At 46.0% G+C, this 17,773-nt stretch overlaps 1 protein-coding gene across 1 annotated transcript; it reads left to right on the forward strand.

The window, feature by feature from the left end:
• Window positions 1–6,461: 6,461 nt before the first annotated feature.
• CLDN2 (claudin 2) lies at window positions 6,462–16,771 on the forward strand. Its single transcript, XM_017854107.1, has 2 exons — window positions 6,462–6,611; window positions 13,917–16,771. The coding sequence occupies exon 2, from the start codon at window positions 14,095–14,097 to the stop codon at window positions 14,785–14,787; it is 693 nt and encodes a 230-aa protein (XP_017709596.1). The 5' UTR covers window positions 6,462–6,611; window positions 13,917–14,094; the 3' UTR covers window positions 14,788–16,771.
• Window positions 16,772–17,773: the final 1,002 nt, after the last annotated feature.

Here is a 17,773-nt window from a genome sequence, read left to right on the forward strand (position 1 = left end):
CCTTTTTTTTTTTTTTTTTTCTTTTTTTTGAGACAGGGTCTCACTCTGTGGCCCAGGTTGGAGTGCAGCAGTGCAATCTCGGCCCACTGCACTGCAACCTCCACCTCCTGGGCTCAAGTGATTCTCCTGCCTCAGGCTCCCGAGTAGCTGGGATTACAGGTATGCACCACCACGCCTGGCTAATTTTTGCATTTTTGATAGAGGTAGGTTTTGCCATGTTGCCCAGGGGAGTCTCGAACTCCTAAGCTCAGGTGATTTGCCTACCTCGGCCTCCCAAAGTGCTAGGATTACAGGCATGAGCCACTGCACCCGGCCACGAACTCTCTTTCAAAGGACTCCCGTGATTAGGTGAGTACAACCTTGATAATTTCCCTTTGCCATATAACTAACACAAACATGGGAGTGATATCTCATCAGAAATACTCCCAAAAGAGAGGGAATGTATAAGCAGGTGAGGGTCATTTGGGGGTCATTCTTAGAATTCTGCCTATAAAGGCTATTAAATACCCACCTTCTCTACCTCCCTATCTTTGTGGGGCTGGATTTTCTTTACACACTTCAACCAAAAACCACATATTGCAACAGCTGGAGTGCAAGAGCAGATACGAGAATCCAGCTGCCTTGTGCTCAGCCAGACATTAGATTTGCAAAAATTGAATATAATGCCACTTTCTTGCCATTTTTTTGTTTTGAAAACTATAATTGTCATAAATATATATTATTTATGTTATAATGTAATAGGTTTATAATTTTTATTTTAAAGTAATATATAAATAGTTAAAATGTAAGTTTTAATTTCAAATATATTCAATGTCAATAGATATAACCCTTTGGAGGTTAGGCAAATGAAAGCCCTTTGGAGTCCTCAATAATTTGTTAACTAATATCTTTTATTTGTTTATTTTTAAATTTGCATAGATATTAAGGTTCTGAATGACAAAATGTGGAGGGATGTATAAAATTCACTCTTTTCGGTGTGCAGCTCCATGAATTTTGGCAAATGCATAGAGTTATGTAACAACAATTTAGAGCTTCAACACCCCAAATAATTTCCTTATGCCACACCATTGTAGTAAACCCCTTCTACCACCCCAGCCCCTGGCAACCACTAATCTATTATCCATCCCTACAGTAGTGTCATTTCAAGAATGTCATATAAATAGAACATAACAGTAAGCAGCTTTTTGAGTCTGGCTTCTTCCATTCAGCATAACACATTTGAGTTTTACCCATGTAGCTGTGTGTATCAATAGTACATTCCTTTTGATTGTGGAGTAGTATTCTATTACACAGATGTACCAGTTTATTCATTCACTAGTTGAAAGACATTTAGGTCATTTCCCAAAGAAGAGTGTAAAGTGATCCTGAGACCAAAATGTTGAGACCCATTGACAGAATGTGCTCTTCCCAGAGGTCTCCTCAATTTGGGATTTTTGTGGACCAGTGCAATTACAAAATTTTTTTAAATGAGGGGAATCAGCATATGGTTGTCAAACTTTTAATTTTGTAATTAAGGGCATTGAAAATACTACCACCTCTTATTTTACAAAAGAAACCTTAATACCAACTTTTCAAAGAATAAGTCCGGAATGACAAGTAGCCTTTTAAATTGAATAAGCTTTAAATAATTTACAAATTTGCTACACTGGCCTTAGTTTCCTCCTATTGGTGATCCTCTACCACTCCCTCCCTTTCTTCTTAAGTCTGTGCATTAGTGCTTAGGAAGCACTTGCTCAACATTTCTCCTCCTAGATCTGCTTATCCATTGCCTCTCAAACCTTTATTCTCTCTTTCCTCCCAGACATGTCCTCATGAGCCCTTCTCCTGCCTCCCCTCCCAGAACTTATCTTTTTCACCCACCTTTTCCTTACATAATCATTTTGTCTCTCCTTCCTCTTCTCCTGGACCCCTTTCTTCCCAGACCCATCTACTGCTTCCCTTCTTACCACAATCTCTTCTCAGTCTGATCCCATCAATTCAATGGTGCACCTACTATGTATTAGACTAGAATAGTGATGAAAATAACAATTGAAAGCCAAACCCAAATCCCCATGACACATGTTTACCTACATAACAAACCTGCACATATACCCCTGAACCTAAAATAAAAGTTAAATTAAGAAAATTTTAAAAAAGAAAGCCAAACCCTTCAGGCATTCACAGTCCTATGCAGGAGCAACAACAACAAATGCAACCCGAGACAATTGCCCCGGGGGATAACAAGATGCTTTGGGAGCACAGAGGAGAAACATCCAACCAACAGACCCCAGGAATCAGGGAAGCAATGCTTAAGCTGAGCCCTAAAGGATAAGGAGTTTTCCAAACAAAACCAGCTGAAGGTGGAGTAGGGTCAGGGTCCACAAAGAGTTCCAGGCAGAAGGAACAGGACTTGTAAAGGCCTAGAGGGGAGGGAGAGCATTGTAGGCTTGAGAAACTGAAAGGAAGCCAGTTGGGAGAGTGGGGAGTGAGGAGAGTAGTATGAAACCAGTTTGGAGAGCTAGGTGGGGGCCAAATCATACTACTATGTGGAGAATGGACTGTAGAAAGTCAAAAGGAAAAGTAGGAAAATCAGAAGGGTATTGCAGCATCCCATTGAGAGATGATGCTAAGGGGAGTGGAAGTGGAAACCAGCAGATGGACGAAAGAGCTAAATTTTGGAGGTAGAATGGGAAAGACTTACAGGTCTGATACAATGAGGGTCAGAGAAAGAGAAAACAGTGGAATTAAGGCTAACTCCGAGATTTCTGGCTTAAACAACTGGCTTTCTCAAAGGGAGAAGACTGAGGGAGGACTGGTTTCAGTTCAAAGGGAAATCAAGGATACAATTTTGAGGCTGGGCATAGTGACTCACACCTGTAATCCCAGCGCTTTGTGGGGCTGAAGCAGGAGGATGGCTTGAGCCTAGGAGTTTGAGACTAACCTGTGCAATACGGTGAGACCCCATCTCTACAAAAAAAATTATAAAAATTAGCTGGGCGTGGTGGCACATGCTTGTAGTCTCAGCTACTTGGAAGGCTGAGGCAGGAGGATCGCTTCAGTCCAGGAGCTCAAGGTTACTGTGAGCTGTGATCATGCCACTGCATTCCAGCCCAGGCAACAGAGCAAGGCCCTGGACATGTTGCATTTGAGACAACTTTCAGCTATCCAAATGGAGATGCCAGTATATAAAGGTCTGAAGCCCAGAGAAGTCTGGGCTGAAAACGATGATTTGGAAGTCGTCAGATGATAGAGGATAATTGAAACCACAGAGGATAAATGAGACTTCCCAGAGTGGGAATGCAGAGTGAGGAACGAGGACTTAGGTCAGGCTCCTGAGAAGCGCCCATATTTAAGGGTCTGGCAGAGGCAGAGGTACCAATGAAGAAGTACCCAGAAAGATAAGAGGAAAACCAGAGGAGTGTTGTTATCACAGAGGCCAAGAGGAGAAAGCATTTCAAGAAAGACAAGGTTATCAAGGGCATTGAATGTTGCATAGAGGTCATGGAAATTAAGGACTAAAAAGTGGCCGTTGGATTTGGTGACATGTGGTCATTGGTAACTGTGACAAGAACTTCTTTTGGTGGAATAGTGAGGGTGAAATATCTCTAAGCCTCTCTCTGCCCTAGACCCTAACTTCTTCTCCCAGAGTCCATCCCTGCACCCTCTTCCTTAGAATCTCTTATTTCTCCTTCTAGACTCCTCTTTTCATAGCATCATTTCCTGCCTTTCCTTCGGGACCTTGCTTTCTACAGAGGTCTCTTCGATTTTCTTCCTCAAAGACCCTTTTTCTCTCTTCTCCTTTTCTCTTCCCCAACCCACCTCTTCTCCATACCCTTATTTCCCTCCCTTTATTCTCTCCCCACTCACTTGCCTCCTGAACTAAATGCTGCTTTTCTCAGACTGCTATTCGTTCCTGTTCTTTCAGCCCCCTCTCCATTCCCGCACCCATCTAAGCTCTTTGGATCTCAGCAGGGGTCTTGGCAGAAGGATTACTAAAGAACCTCCCAGGCTCAACACTGAGGAGTCATAATATTTGGCATGATTCCACCAGGATCTGACAATGCCGACCTGAAGGAAACACAGTGTTAGAACCCATTCCTTGAATGATTGCCAATCTGGAAACCACATCCTGCCAACACAGTCTCCTCATCCGCCCTGGCACCTGCCCCTAAGATTCTGCCTTTTCCTATCCTCAACTGCACAGTCACTACGAACTGATAAGGTGCCCTTCTACTACAAATTCTAATATTCTGCGTTTAATCAGCATTTTCTACTTGTCAAAATGCATTCACATTCATTCACTCAGCCTTGAGAATTTGGCTGGGTGAAGCCTGGAGAAAGAAAATGGAGAGACTTGCCTGAGGTCACATAGTTGGTTAGAGGATTAGCCTGGTATCCCTCCCACCCCTTCAGCCTTGCTTGCCTTCATGCCCAAAGACTCCCCAGGCCTGAGCTCAGGCATGGCTGCCCTTTTAGCGTGTCCCAGCCTGCCAAGAGGGAGTGACCTAGAGAGACCCTTGCTCAGGAGCACTGCCAGGGGGTCAGGGCTCCATATGTACCTGCAAGGTAGGGATGGGCTGCCTTGGGAAGGAGGATGATTTCTGTTTTGCTTCACTGAGTTCACTCTAGGCAACAAATCTGACTGTTTGCTTTGATATGACTTGAAAAAGAGAGTCAAGCATAATGATTATGAGGCAAGCTCTAGAGGTGGCCAGGTTTGGTACCCAGGCCTCGCTCTGCTCTGTACTAGCACAGAAAGACTATGGATAGGAAACACTTCAGGACAGTGCCTGGCACCTAGCAAGTGTTCAATGTATCATTCGTACATGGGAATCCTTGGGAGGGAGTTGGTGTTGTACATCGCAAAGTTTGCCAAGCTAGACATCTACAGACCTAGATTCCAGGTCTATTACTGCTCAACTAGGGATGTTGGGCAACTCTTTTCATCTCATTGGGCCTAGGTTTCCTCATCTGGAAATAGTAATGGCTGCCCTATTTTTGTAATATGTTGTATTGGCCTTTAAAACATGCACTCTTTCACCTAGCAATTCTATTCTTAAGACTTTGTCAGTATTATGTGCAAAGATGCTAGGTTATAGTGAAAATGAAAATAACAAAATATCTAGTAGTTATTAAAATAAATCATATTTTATATATAGAATGCAGTGCAGCCATGACAGAATGATGTAGTTCTGTGTTTTAATGGACATGGAAATAGGTCCATGATATGTTATTTACAAATGATGGAAGGTTACATAAATTGTAGGTATAGTGTGATTCAATTTTATAAAACAAATCCCATCGATATCTTCTACATCAAAACGTTAGCAATGATTATCGCTGGCTGGTGGCATTATGAGGACCTCTATTTTCTTCTTTATAGTTCATTTTCTGAATTCTTTTCAATAGCATCTAGTATTTTTCTACTTAGAAAAAACAAGAAAGCTTTTTTGCATTGGGAGAGTAAAGCTAGTCACTGCACTCTACTACTCCACAGCACGTTTTTGTTGTTATTGTTGTTGTTTGGATTTTTGTTTGTTTGCTTTGCTTTTTTGAGATGGAGTCTCACTCTGTCACCGAGGCTGGAGTGCAGTCGTGTGATCTCGGCTCATTGCAACCTCTGCCTCCCGGGTTCAAGTGATTCTCCTGCCTCAGTCTCCCCAGTAGCTGGGACTACAGGTGTGTGCCACCACGCTCAGCTAATTTTTGTATTTTTAGTAGAGGCGAGGTTTCACCATGTTGGCCAGGCTGTTTTCAAACTCCTGACCTCAGGTGATCCACTCGCCTCAGCCTCCCAAAGTGCTGGGATTACAGGTGTGAGCCACTGCACCTGGCCTTTACAGCATTTTTGAGAGGCTTAAATGACATAGTGCATGGCACTGCCGTGTGTGGTAAAAAGGAGAGCCCTGTCCTTATGCTAGCCTACTCAGTTCCACCTTGTAGGACCTGCTCTTTGAACTGAGTCTGAAGTTACAGTACCCATGTTTGCCCTTGAGCCTTGGGACCAACCTTAGGGGTGGGGTAGGGCTGAGGGCCTGCCAGAGAATCATGCTGAGTAGAAAAGTCTGTGGGGCTGCAGGCCATGCAGGGCTGCTTGGGCACTGGCTCACCAGGACTGTGTTTATGCAGCTTACTTCCCACCGGGCTTCAGGGCTGCTAGCCAGGGACACCTAATTGGCGGGACAGAGCCCCCTCCTCTCACCACCCTCAAAGCTGGAATGTTCTGAATTCCTTCTTGGGCCAAATCCCCCTCCCCACAAGACCTCTCCTGGGTTCACAGAGGTCACCACACAAAAGCCCAGCTAGAGTGGAGTTTTTGACAGAAAACACACACACACACACACACACACACACACACACACACACACACAACAAAACCCACCAAACCTTTTTTTTTTTTTTCCTAAAGTACCTCAATCTTTCCCAGCCTCCAGGGGTTTAATTCTGATCTATAATAAGTCTCTGACCCACGGCTCAGATTTGCAGATGGATTTTGCAAAGCTGTGGTTAACGATTAGAAATCCTTTATCACCTCAGCCCGTGGCCCTTTGTACTTCGCTCCCCTCCCTCAGGATCCCTTTCTTCCTCTCCAGGGGCATCTCCCCCTCCAAGGCTCTGCAAAGAACTGCCCTGTAAGTATCTCCATCCTGATATAGTTGCTGCCTTTTAAATTCACCGAGGTGGGCACTCTTCCTTGCTAGTCACTATCCATTCACCCCATGGTGGAGCCAGGCTGGGCCACTTTGGGTTTCTGAGTGAAGGGTGTGGGAGGGGAAACTCCAGTGGCATTTGGGTTGGTGGTATTTGTTTCCTCAAAGCTATCACAAAGATTCTAGTCTTTAAAACTTCAGGACCAGAGAAAGCACTCTCCAAATCAGATATTTTCTGGTTTGGGGGGTTAAAAGGACTGGGATAAAAACTGGAGGAAGGGAGCCACAGTTTACCTCTCTGCCTAAGTGTAGGGGGCTGAGGAGGGGCAGAAGGGGCACTCCCTCACAGCCAGTTCCAGTGCCCTCCTTGGCACGAAGGCTCAGGGAGGTAACAGAAGGTGGGTTCCTAAGTGAAATCATAAAGTTTCCCCATGAAGCCCTTCAATAACTCTCCCCCACTGGTCTGCAAGTCTGTCATTAGAAATTCCTTCTTTGGACTGAGGCATTACTCTCTTCAAGTGCCCTCTCTGAAAATGAAGTTGGAACCAAAACATTCACAGCACTTATGCCTGGGGAGATTGTAGGTGATTTTGTTTTCTAAATTCTGCCTTTTGTGTTTTCCAGTGTTCTAAAGTGAGAATGCTTTACTTTGATGATCAGGACAAAATCAACTTCCTTTTCAAACAATTAGAAAATCTCTCAATCCAGTTGCAATTCTCTGAACTGCCGTCAATCAATTGATGCAGAAGGAAAGATGAACTGCACTAAGGACAAACTTTTGAGAAAGTAGAGCCTCGAGGGAATGGCTTTGCCACATACTAGTGCCCTTGGCAGCTGGAAGTGCGGTTCAGAGAAGGGGGCAAGTGTCTCAGATTCTTATGAGGGGCAGCGAGATCAAGGGATGGAGAAATGAGGCTGACTGACAGAAGAGGGCTGTGGTGGTCACCATCACCCCCAGAAGGCCACATCAGTTCCTTCCTTGAGCCTGGGAACCCCAAGTGCCTGTCCCATGTACTCTTAGGAGGGTACTGCCAAAGAAAGAGTACCACGCATAAGACTCTTGGAGCAAGAGATGGGGAGAATAGCAGGGAAAGTGCCCAGGTGAGAAGGGGTTAAGTCAGGAGCTGCGGTCAATCTTGACCCTCCTAATCCTCTCCTGCAGCTCCAATCCCCCCACTAGGGAAGATTAAGTAAGGATCCTAAGTTAAACTTTCTTGCCCAGTCCTTGGGCCATGGAGTATGTTGGCCCCATGCCCAGAAGACAAATTCAGCTGGCAAGGCCTAGTCTTCTGTACCTCCAGAACAGCCAGTACTTGACTTCTAGGAGGATCCCTCAAAGAGAGGTTTCTATTAAAGCTGGCTGCTTCTAATAACAGCTCTTCAGTCTTCTATATTTGTCAAAGTGGCTTCCTGTCCCCGTGCCTTTGAGACTCAAAATCTTGGAGATGACAAACTAGGGCCTAGAGAAGCTATAGGACTTCCTCAACAGGTTCCAGGCAGAATTGACACAACAAGAAGCTAGATCTTTTGATTCCAACACCAGGACCCTGTCTGCCCTCACCTCTACTGCTCATCAGACAAACAAAACCCTGGCTGAATCCAGCCTGGCTCACCACCCAACCATTTGCCATTTAACTGGTCTTCCTAACCCTGGTGGAAAGCTGAACCCATCACCCCATGCCCCCCGCCCCTGCATGGGGCCATTTTTGCCACTCGAATAAGCTTCAATAACTTGTTCTTCCTCCTGCCTGGGCATGCTGCTATGTCAAGTCAGACTCTAGAGATTCTAAGCCTCAGTAATGGCATTTTCTTGACTCTGTCCTCTCCCTCACCCCAAAATACTTGCTACTTACTACTACTTAGGACAGGCCCTGGGGAGAGGCTTTCCTCTTGGGGACACTGTTGATTCCCTTGAGGAACTCAAGCTTGGGTCTTCTGCTGCCATCCCAGGAAGGCTGAAGCAGGAGCTGCTCCTCTGGGAAGCAGTAAGTAGGTCTTCCCCTTGAAAACCTCAAGGTATCTCACCAATTCTCACTGAAAGCTCAGATACAAATAGGAGGAAGAAGGGAAAAGTACTGAACCCAGCCTGGGTGAGCAGCAGGGAGGGCCCAAGGATGGTTTCAAGGCAAGGATGCGTCCTGAAAGATGATTTGCAATTATCCAAGCAAATGGTGGATGGTAGAATAGCATGCGTATGGGCTTGGACACACAGAGAAAGGCAAAGTCAGAGAAATTCAAGTGCTTAGGTTTGGCTGGATCATATGTGTATGTATAGGAGCATAAAGCATGAGGTTGGAGGTTAATGGTGTGAGATGAGGCTGTGAAGAAAAGCAGGGGTGAAATAATGGAGGGCTTTCCTGGTTTCCTGGGCTAGCAAGTTTGAACTTCATCCTGAAATACTTAAGAGCTCCTGAAGATTTTGTTGTTGTTGTTGTTGTTGTTGTTGTTTGTTTTTTGAGACAAAGTCTTGCTCTGTCGCCCAGGCTGGAGTGCAGTGGCACAATCTCGGCTCACTGCAACCTCCACCTCCCAGTTCAAGCAATTCTCCTGCTTCAGCCTCCCAAGTAGCTGGGATTACAGGCACACGCCACCACGCCCAGCTAATTTTTGTAGTTTTAGTAGAGACGGGGTTTCACTATGTTGGCCAGGATGGTCTCAAACTCCTGACCACGTGATCTGCCCACCTCGGCCTCCCAAAGTGCTGGGATTACAGGCGTGAGCCACCGCACCCGGCTGAGCTCCTGAAGATTTTTAAGCATGGCAAAAGGTGAGGTGAGAGTCACAATTTGATTTCAACTTTACAAAGATCTTTGACTACTGGGTGGGTAATTCATTAATGCAGGATTAGGGCAGAAGTGAAATTAGAGAGATCAATTTGAAGTGTCTATGAGATTTCCAAATAGTCAAGAAACAATGGTTGCATAGTCTGAACTACGGTTTGGGCAGTGGCGACACAAACAAGTAGATGGATTCACGGTCTATTTCTGAAGGCAGACCTGATGGTACGTTATAATTAATTATATGTCAACAAGAGGTGAAAAAGCAAGGATGACTGGCTTGGGTTATTAACTGGGCGATGGCCCCAGTGAGGTAAGGAACACTGCATGAGGAGCAGTTTGGGCATGGGGAGAGAAAGGGCAGATGATTCCAGCTTTGCAAATGTTGAATTTGAGGCCATTAAAACATTCAAGTAGGGCCATTCCAAGTAACAGTTAACTACACAAATCTTGAGCTCAGGAGAGAAATCTGTGGCAGAGGTATGAATTCAGGAGTCACTGGCATGGAGACAGAGTGGATGAGATAACCTATGAAGAATGTGAAGGATAAGAAGAGCCGTCTAGAAGTCAAGATGAAACCCTGAGGAGGCTACAGGGGCAGAGATAGATAGTTAGACTTAAAGAGTGAGCAGCAGAAGAGGAACTTATAAAGGAAAACTAGAAGAATCATTTTGAGAAGTAGGTAAAGTGGAATGGTGCTACAGAAAACAAGGGAAAAGATAGTTTTATGAAGGAGAGAGACAAGATGAGATGACAGAGATATGATCATTGAATTTTGGAACAAGAAAAGAGTTGATAACTTTGGTGAGAATATTTTCAGTGGAGGGCTAATGATGGAAGCCAGACTGCAGAGGGCTGAGCAGTGAGTGGGAGGGTGAAGAAGTGGAGACATCAATAATGAATGGCTTAAGGATCTTGACTGCAAAGAGAATGATCAAGATAGAAGTAACAGCTGCACAGGGAGGAGGTAGGGTAGGGAGCTCAAAAAGTAGTAGTAAATATTTGAAGTAGTCATCAGAAGGGTGCTTACCAGGGAGAAGTAGAAGGATTTCCAAGCAGCACTGAAGGCCTCAATGAGATGCACAGTCATGATCAGGACAGGTACAATTGTGCCAAGGTTAGCAATAAGAAACCAATGTCAAGAAAGACTTGTTAATGAGTGACAGAGGTGAGATTCAAACTATGTCTCTCTCCATTCATCAAATGTTTATCAGCTCCTGCTCTGCAGTGCTTTGCATCAACACTGGCATTGGTGTTTCCAATGCTGATGAATCGTATTGACTATCAATCATGTGCCCAATGCTGTGGAAGCATGACAGACATTTAATATATATTTTTTCACCCTCAAATTGTTAGGATTTGGTTGAAGAGATGAAATATTCCACAAATATATATATTATAAATATATATATATATGGCGAGCTCTGCCTCTCTCTCCCCTTTACCTATGGTCTTCCTATGATCCCCCATCTCTTCTCTCGTTCTTTTTTCCCAACATTGGGCAGCACTTCAATGACCCTTACACCGAAGCGTTATTGACTCATTTGGGAAGTCCCTATATTTTAGTCATATGGAGCCCCTCAAACCTCTTTGCCAACTTCATTCATTCATTAAGAAGATAGTTTTTGAATTGCTGCTCTGGGTAAAGCAGTGTGTAAGGCACACGAGATACAGAGATAAGTAAGATACAGTCTTGCCCTCAAGTAGCTCACAGGTTAATAGGGAAGAATAAGGGTTTAAACAGGAAACTGCAACATAATGCAAAATGTACTATCTCTGCCTCAGTTTCTTCATCTATACAATAGGGATTATTAGTGCCTACCACAAGAAAACTTGTGATGATTAAATAAGTTAGCATGTAAAAAGTGCTTATAATGGTCCCATAAGAAACACTACATAAGTGTTACTATTATTATTATTATTACTATGATGGAAGTAAACACAAGATACTGTAAGAATAGACAGGAGGGGTACTTGACCCAGGCTAGAGTAAGAGACATCTGCACTGAATCCTAAAAGACGAGAAGGCACTAAACAGAGGAAGAAGAATACATTAACACTCTGCAAAGAACATTCTGTTCTATTTCTATTTGGGAGCAAAAGACCACATGGCATGACTGAAGACTGGAAGTAATTTAGTTCCACAATAGTATAGACTATGAGGAGGGAAAGGGCAAGAGATGAAGCTTGAGAGGTCATGGAGTACAAGCAAGTTTGGACTTTTACTTTTTAGCAAATGGGGAGCTATTGGAATGCTTTATGTAGAGTAGTGACTTGATCAGATCAATATGTTGAAAGATCACCTTGGCAATGATGTGGAGAATGAATTGGGAGAAAGACCAGTTATAATCCAGGTGAAAGAGAATGAGGAGGTCGTGCATGGTGGCTCACGCCTGTAATCCTAGCACTTTGGGAGGCAGAGGTGGGCAGATCACTTGCGGTCAGGAGTTCGAGATCAGCCTGGCCAACATGGTGAAACCCTGTCTCTACTAAAATACAAAATTAGCTGGGTGTGGTGGCATGCACCTGTAGTCCCAGCTACTCAGGAAGCTGAGGCACAAGAATCACTCCCGGGAGGTGGAGGTTGCAGTAAGCTAAGATCACACCACCCCACTCCAGCCTGGGCGACAAAAGCAAAATTTTGTCTCAAAAAAAAAAAAAAAAAAAAAAAAAGAATGGTGAAACCCTGAACTAGGCAAGTAGCAGTGGAAATGGAGACAAAGGAACCACGGATTTGAGGTATATTCATAAGGTAGAACTGGTGGGACATAGGGACTATAGGATGCAGGAGGTAAGTACAAGAAAGATGCCAACGATCACTTTCCAGATTTTGGTCTGGCACAAGGGGACGGATAGAAGTATCATTCAGTGAACACAGGGAACCCAGGGAAGAACTGTTTTGGGAAAGCTGCATGGGGGAGGTGATGAGTTCTCTTTTGGACATGTCAAATTCGAGATGTCTATGAGATTTCCCTGTGGAGATTCTGACTAGGTGATTGCTCTGCCAGTCTTGAAGCTCAGAAGGGTCTATCCTGGCAATTCAGATCTGGAGGGTCAGTGGATGGGTAGTAGATTAAGTTATGGGGGCAAGATGAGTTTGCTCAGGGACAGAGTGTTAATTGAGAAGAGGATGGACTTCTGAGGAATACTCACATTTAAGAGTTGAGTAGGGAAAGAGAAATCTTGAAGAAGGCTAAAATGGAATAGCCAGATCGTGGTGGGTTGAAAAATTAGTGGGTTAGGTCAGACGGTGGCTCATGCCTGTAATCCCAGCACTTTGGGAGGCTGAGGCAGGCGGATTTCTTGAGCTCAGGAGTTCAAGACCAGTATGGGCAACACGGCAAAACCCGGTCTCTACAAAAAATACATACACACATACACACACACACACACAATTAGCCAGGTGTGGTGCTATGCTCCTGTAGTCCCAGCTACTTGGGGTGCTGAGGCAGGAGGATCGCTTAAGCCCAGAAGATCGAGGCTGCAATGAGCCGAGATCATGCCACTGTACTCCAGTCTGGGTGACAAAGTGAGAACCTGTCTCAAAAGAAAGAAAGAAAATCAATGGGTCAGAGGGTCTTATAGAGAATAGGGAGGTGTACCCTTGACCCTTAGTGTCCTGAATCTTGGCAACACTGGGGGCTCCTTGAACACTGCAAAATCTTATATGGCTCTGAGATTCCAAAGCATTGACTCAGATACCCACCTCATGCAAAGCCCTATATTCTAGAGCAGTTTCCCTTTCCTCCGTGGCAGACTCTTGTCCCCCTAACAGATGTCCCAGGGAATTTCAAGGCTCCCTCTCAGTCCTGGAACCCTTGTTCCAGAGTGCTCCCTCATCATCCAAGAGGCTGATGATGGGAGCATCTCTTAGGAGACTGGACAGGAAATGTCTGGGCATGTTATACATGCAGGAGGCCTTAGACTAGGCTGCAGAGGGGGATTTGGGCATGGCTGGGAGGATCTGAACTCTCAGAGTATGGACAGAAGGCTTTGCTGCCTACCCCCATCTGCCCTGGAGTAGATTTTCAACATGGGCAGAATGATTCAGGGCTAGGCCACTACTCTCTAGGCCCCTGGAGATTCAAGAGGCCTCTAATAAGCTGGAGTCCAAGGCTACATTCTAGGATCTGTTTCTCCTGATGCAGTCTGCAGTTTGACCTCAGTCTGCAATTGAGGGGCCCTGCGGCACTGTTGCTTGGCAATGTATAAAACAGCAGGCCTTGGAGACTAGTACTTGAGTTAACACAGCCACCACAACCGCCACAGCCATCATCACCTTCCCGGAAGGCAGCCACCTGTCTGGCTCCTGGCTTTGTCCAGCTGCCAACCTAAGGCATGTGCCTACGCAGGAGGCGATGACATTTTGGCTCCACGTTCAAAGTTTTTTTTTTTTTTTCCTTTCTCATGTGTTATTTCTAGAGATAACAAAGGTCAAAAGGCATCCAGCGTTTTCTGGTTTCTCATAAGCTTCTGGTCAATATTTAATCTGGTTTATGGATTTTTTTAGGTCTTCTAGATGCCTTCTTGAGCCTGCTTGTGGCCAGCCACAGACACTTGTAAGGAGGAAAGAAGTCAGCCTGGCAGAGAGACTCTGAAATGAGGGATTAGAGGTGTCCAAGGAGCAAGAGCTTCAGCCTGAAGACAAGGGAGCAGTCCCTGAAGACGCTTCTACTGAGAGATCTGCCATGGCCTCTCTTGGCCTCCAACTTGTGGGCTACATCCTAGGCCTTCTGGGGCTTTTGGGAACACTGGTTGCCATGCTGCTTCCCAGCTGGAAAACAAGTTCTTACGTTGGTGCCAGCATTGTGACAGCAGTCGGCTTCTCCAAGGGCCTCTGGATGGAGTGTGCCACACACAGCACAGGCATCACCCAGTGTGACATCTATAGCACCCTTCTGGGCCTGCCTGCTGACATCCAGGCTGCCCAGGCCATGATGGTGACATCCAGTGCAATCTCCTCCCTGGCCTGCATTACCTCTGTGGTGGGCATGAGATGTACAGTCTTCTGCCAGGAATCCCGAGTCAAAGACAGAGTGGCGGTAGCAGGTGGAGTGTTTTTCATCCTTGGAGGCCTCCTGGGCTTCATTCCTGTTGCCTGGAATCTTCATGGGATCCTGCGGGACTTCTACTCACCACTGGTGCCTGACAGCATGAAATTTGAGATTGGAGAGGCTCTTTACTTGGGCATTATTTCTTCCCTGTTCTCCCTGATAGCTGGAATCATCCTCTGCTTTTCCTGCTCATCCCAGAGAAATCGCTCCAACTACTACAATGCCTACCAAGCCCAACCTCTTGCCACAAGGAGCTCTCCAAGGCCTGGTCAACTTCCCAAAGTCAAGAGTGAGTTCAATTCCTACAGCTTGACAGGGTATGTGTGAAGAACCAGGGGCCAGAGCTGGGGGGTGGCTGGGTCTGTGAAAAACAGTGGACAGCACCCCTAGGGCCACAGGTGAGGGACATTACCACTGGATCATGTCAGAAGGTGCTGCTGAGGATAGACTGACTTTGGCCATTGGATTGAGCAAAGGCAGAAATGGGGGCTAGTGTAACAGTATGCAGGTTGAATTGCCAAGGATGCTTGCCATGCCAGCCTTTCTGTTTTCCTCACCTTGCCACTCCCCTGCCCTGAGTCCCCAACCCTCAACTTGAAACCCTATCCCCTTACCCTAAGCCAGGCCTCAGAGGATCCCTTTGCCTTCTGGTTTACCTGGGACTCCATCCCCAAACCCACTAATCACATCCCACTGACTGACCCTCTGTGATCAAAGACCCTCTCTCTGGCTGAGGTTGGCTCTTAGCTCATTGCTGGGGATGGGAAGGAGAAGCAGTGGCTTTTGTGGGCATTGCTCTAACCTACTTCTCAAGCCTCCCTCCAAAGAAACTGATTGGTCCTGGAACCTCCATCCCACTCTCGTTATGACTCCACAGTATCCAGACTAATTTGTGCATGAACTGAAATAAAACCATCCCACGGTATCCAGGGAACAGAAAGCAGGATGCAGGATGCAGGATGGGAGGACAGGAAGGCAGCCTGGGACATTTAAAAAACTAAAAATGAAAAAACCAAAAAAACAGAACCCATTTCCCAGAGCACTTTCCAGAATTCTCTCATATTTGTGGGCTGGGGATCAAGCCTGCGGCTTGAGGAAAGCACAAGGAAAGGAAAGAAGATCTGGTGGAAAGCTCGGGTGGCAGCGGACTCTAACTCCACTGAGGAACTGCCTCAGAAGCTGCGATCACAACTTTCGCTGAAGCCCCTGCCTCACTCTGGGGCACTTGACCTGGCCTCTTGCCTAAACCACAAGGCTAAGGGCTATAGACAATGGTTTCCTTAGGAACAGTAAACCAGTTTTTCTAGGGATGGCCCTTGGCTGGGGGATGACAGTGTGGGAGCTGTGGGGTACTGAGGAAGACACCATTCCTTGGTGGTGGCCAAGAAAGAATAAGAACCTTGCTATCTAAGAAGCCAGGTGGATGTGTGCGGAGGCTCCAGTGGGTGTTTCTACTCTGCGAGCGAGAGGCAGCCCCCTAGAAAGTCTTCAGGCGTAATGGAAAATCAGCTCAACTGAGATCAGGCCCCCCCCAGGGTCCACCCACAGAGTACTACAGAGCCTCTGAAAGACCACAGCACCAAGCAAGTCCCTTCAGATTCCCCCACTGTCCATCAGAAGATGTTCCAGAGTGGCTAGAGGGCATCTAAGGGCTCCAACATGGCATATCCATGCCCACGGTGCTGTGTCCATGATCTGAGTGACAGCTGCACTGCTGCCTGGGATTATAGCTGAGGTGGGAGTGGAGAATGGTTCCCAGGAAGACAGTTCCACCTCTAAGGTCTGAAAATGTTCCCTTTACCCTGGAGTGGGAGTGAGCAGTCATACACCAAAGTATTTTCCCTCACCAGTCTAGGCATGACTGGCTTCTGAAAAATTTCAGCACACCTCCTCGAACCTCAGTGTCAGCAGAGAGGGCCCATCTGTTGTCTGTAACATGCCTTTCACATGTCCACCTTCTTGTCCATGTTCCAGCTGCTCTCCCAACCTAGAAGGCCCTTTCTCTTAGCCAAGTCCTCTTCAGGCTTGGAGAACTTCCTCGGCATCACCTACTTCATTGAGCCTTCTCTGATCACTCCATCCCTCTCCTACCCCTCCCTCCCCCAACCCTCAATGTATAAATTGCTTCTTGATGCTTAGTATTCACAATTTTTGATTGATCATTATTTGTGTGTGTGTGTGTCCGATCTCACAAGTACATTGTAAACCCTTCGGTGGGTGGGGGCCATATCCTAGACCTCTCTGTTTCCCCCAGAGTATCTGTAACAGTGCCGGGCACACACTAGGTGATCAATAAACACTTGTTGATTGAGTAACTGTCTTACTGATTAAAAGGGGCCCAGAATGGGCAAGTAAAACTCGAGGGATTTCGCCTAAGGGGAGGGGAGGGTGGAAACTGGCATTTCTTTCCACAGGGTGGATAGACAATTCTAGACCTTACTAGAAATAATTAGAAAGCATGACAATCTCCTCCCCAAGGCAACTCCAACCTCTTCAACTTGCCCAGGGCTCTTTCCTTTTCATAACAATTGTTTTCAATTGTTTGCTAAATGATGATGTATTTATTACTTTCATTCTCTGAACCACTATCATGAGGAAGGTGAAATGGATCTAATCATCTGCATTTGGCAGATGGGGAAACTAAGGCCCACACAAGTAAATAGATTTTCCCAGGGTCACAAAGATAGTGTTAGTTTCCTCAGTCTCCTGACTGCCAAAATAGGACCCTGCTGATCCCACACTATTCACAGCCAATAGAAGAGCCTTCTAGAGGTCCCTAAGCTGCCTGAGGAAAATAACTCACAGCCAGTCAGGTAACAAGGAGGGCACACAGGCAATCCTGGTCGCCCATGAGGACAATCTGGCAAATCATCAAGTGTACCACCTGGAACTGCCCTCTCCTGCTATGCTGGCCAGCCTGGGCCCCGCTAGCTGCTCTACCAGGGGGATGCCAGGCTTACATTGAGTAAGACACAATACCTCAATTCCAATTCCCCTAACTCTGAAGGTGTGGCAGTTCGGGAGACCAATGATTTGGCCCTGTTCTACCCTCACTAGGAATTAACAAAGCCCCATTCATAAGGGTGTTCACTGTGGCAACACTAACAATAATGGGGCCCTACCTGATTCAGCTTAACCAGCCCCTGGATCTAGAGGGCCTCAGCACATAGCCTGTTGTATCAGACACTACCCTTGCACTTCTGAAGTGAGCCTTCTTTGGTGCAGAGACTAGAATGTCAGCATCCAAATCCATTTAGAGGGAATGGCAGCAGGCAGGAATAAGGGGAGAGAGAGAAGGCTCCCTGGATAAAAA

This window comes from Rhinopithecus bieti, unplaced genomic scaffold (assembly GCF_001698545.2).
Source record: "Rhinopithecus bieti isolate Rb0 unplaced genomic scaffold, ASM169854v2 scaffold_38787, whole genome shotgun sequence".
NCBI classification, from domain to species: Eukaryota; Metazoa; Chordata; class Mammalia; order Primates; family Cercopithecidae; genus Rhinopithecus; species Rhinopithecus bieti.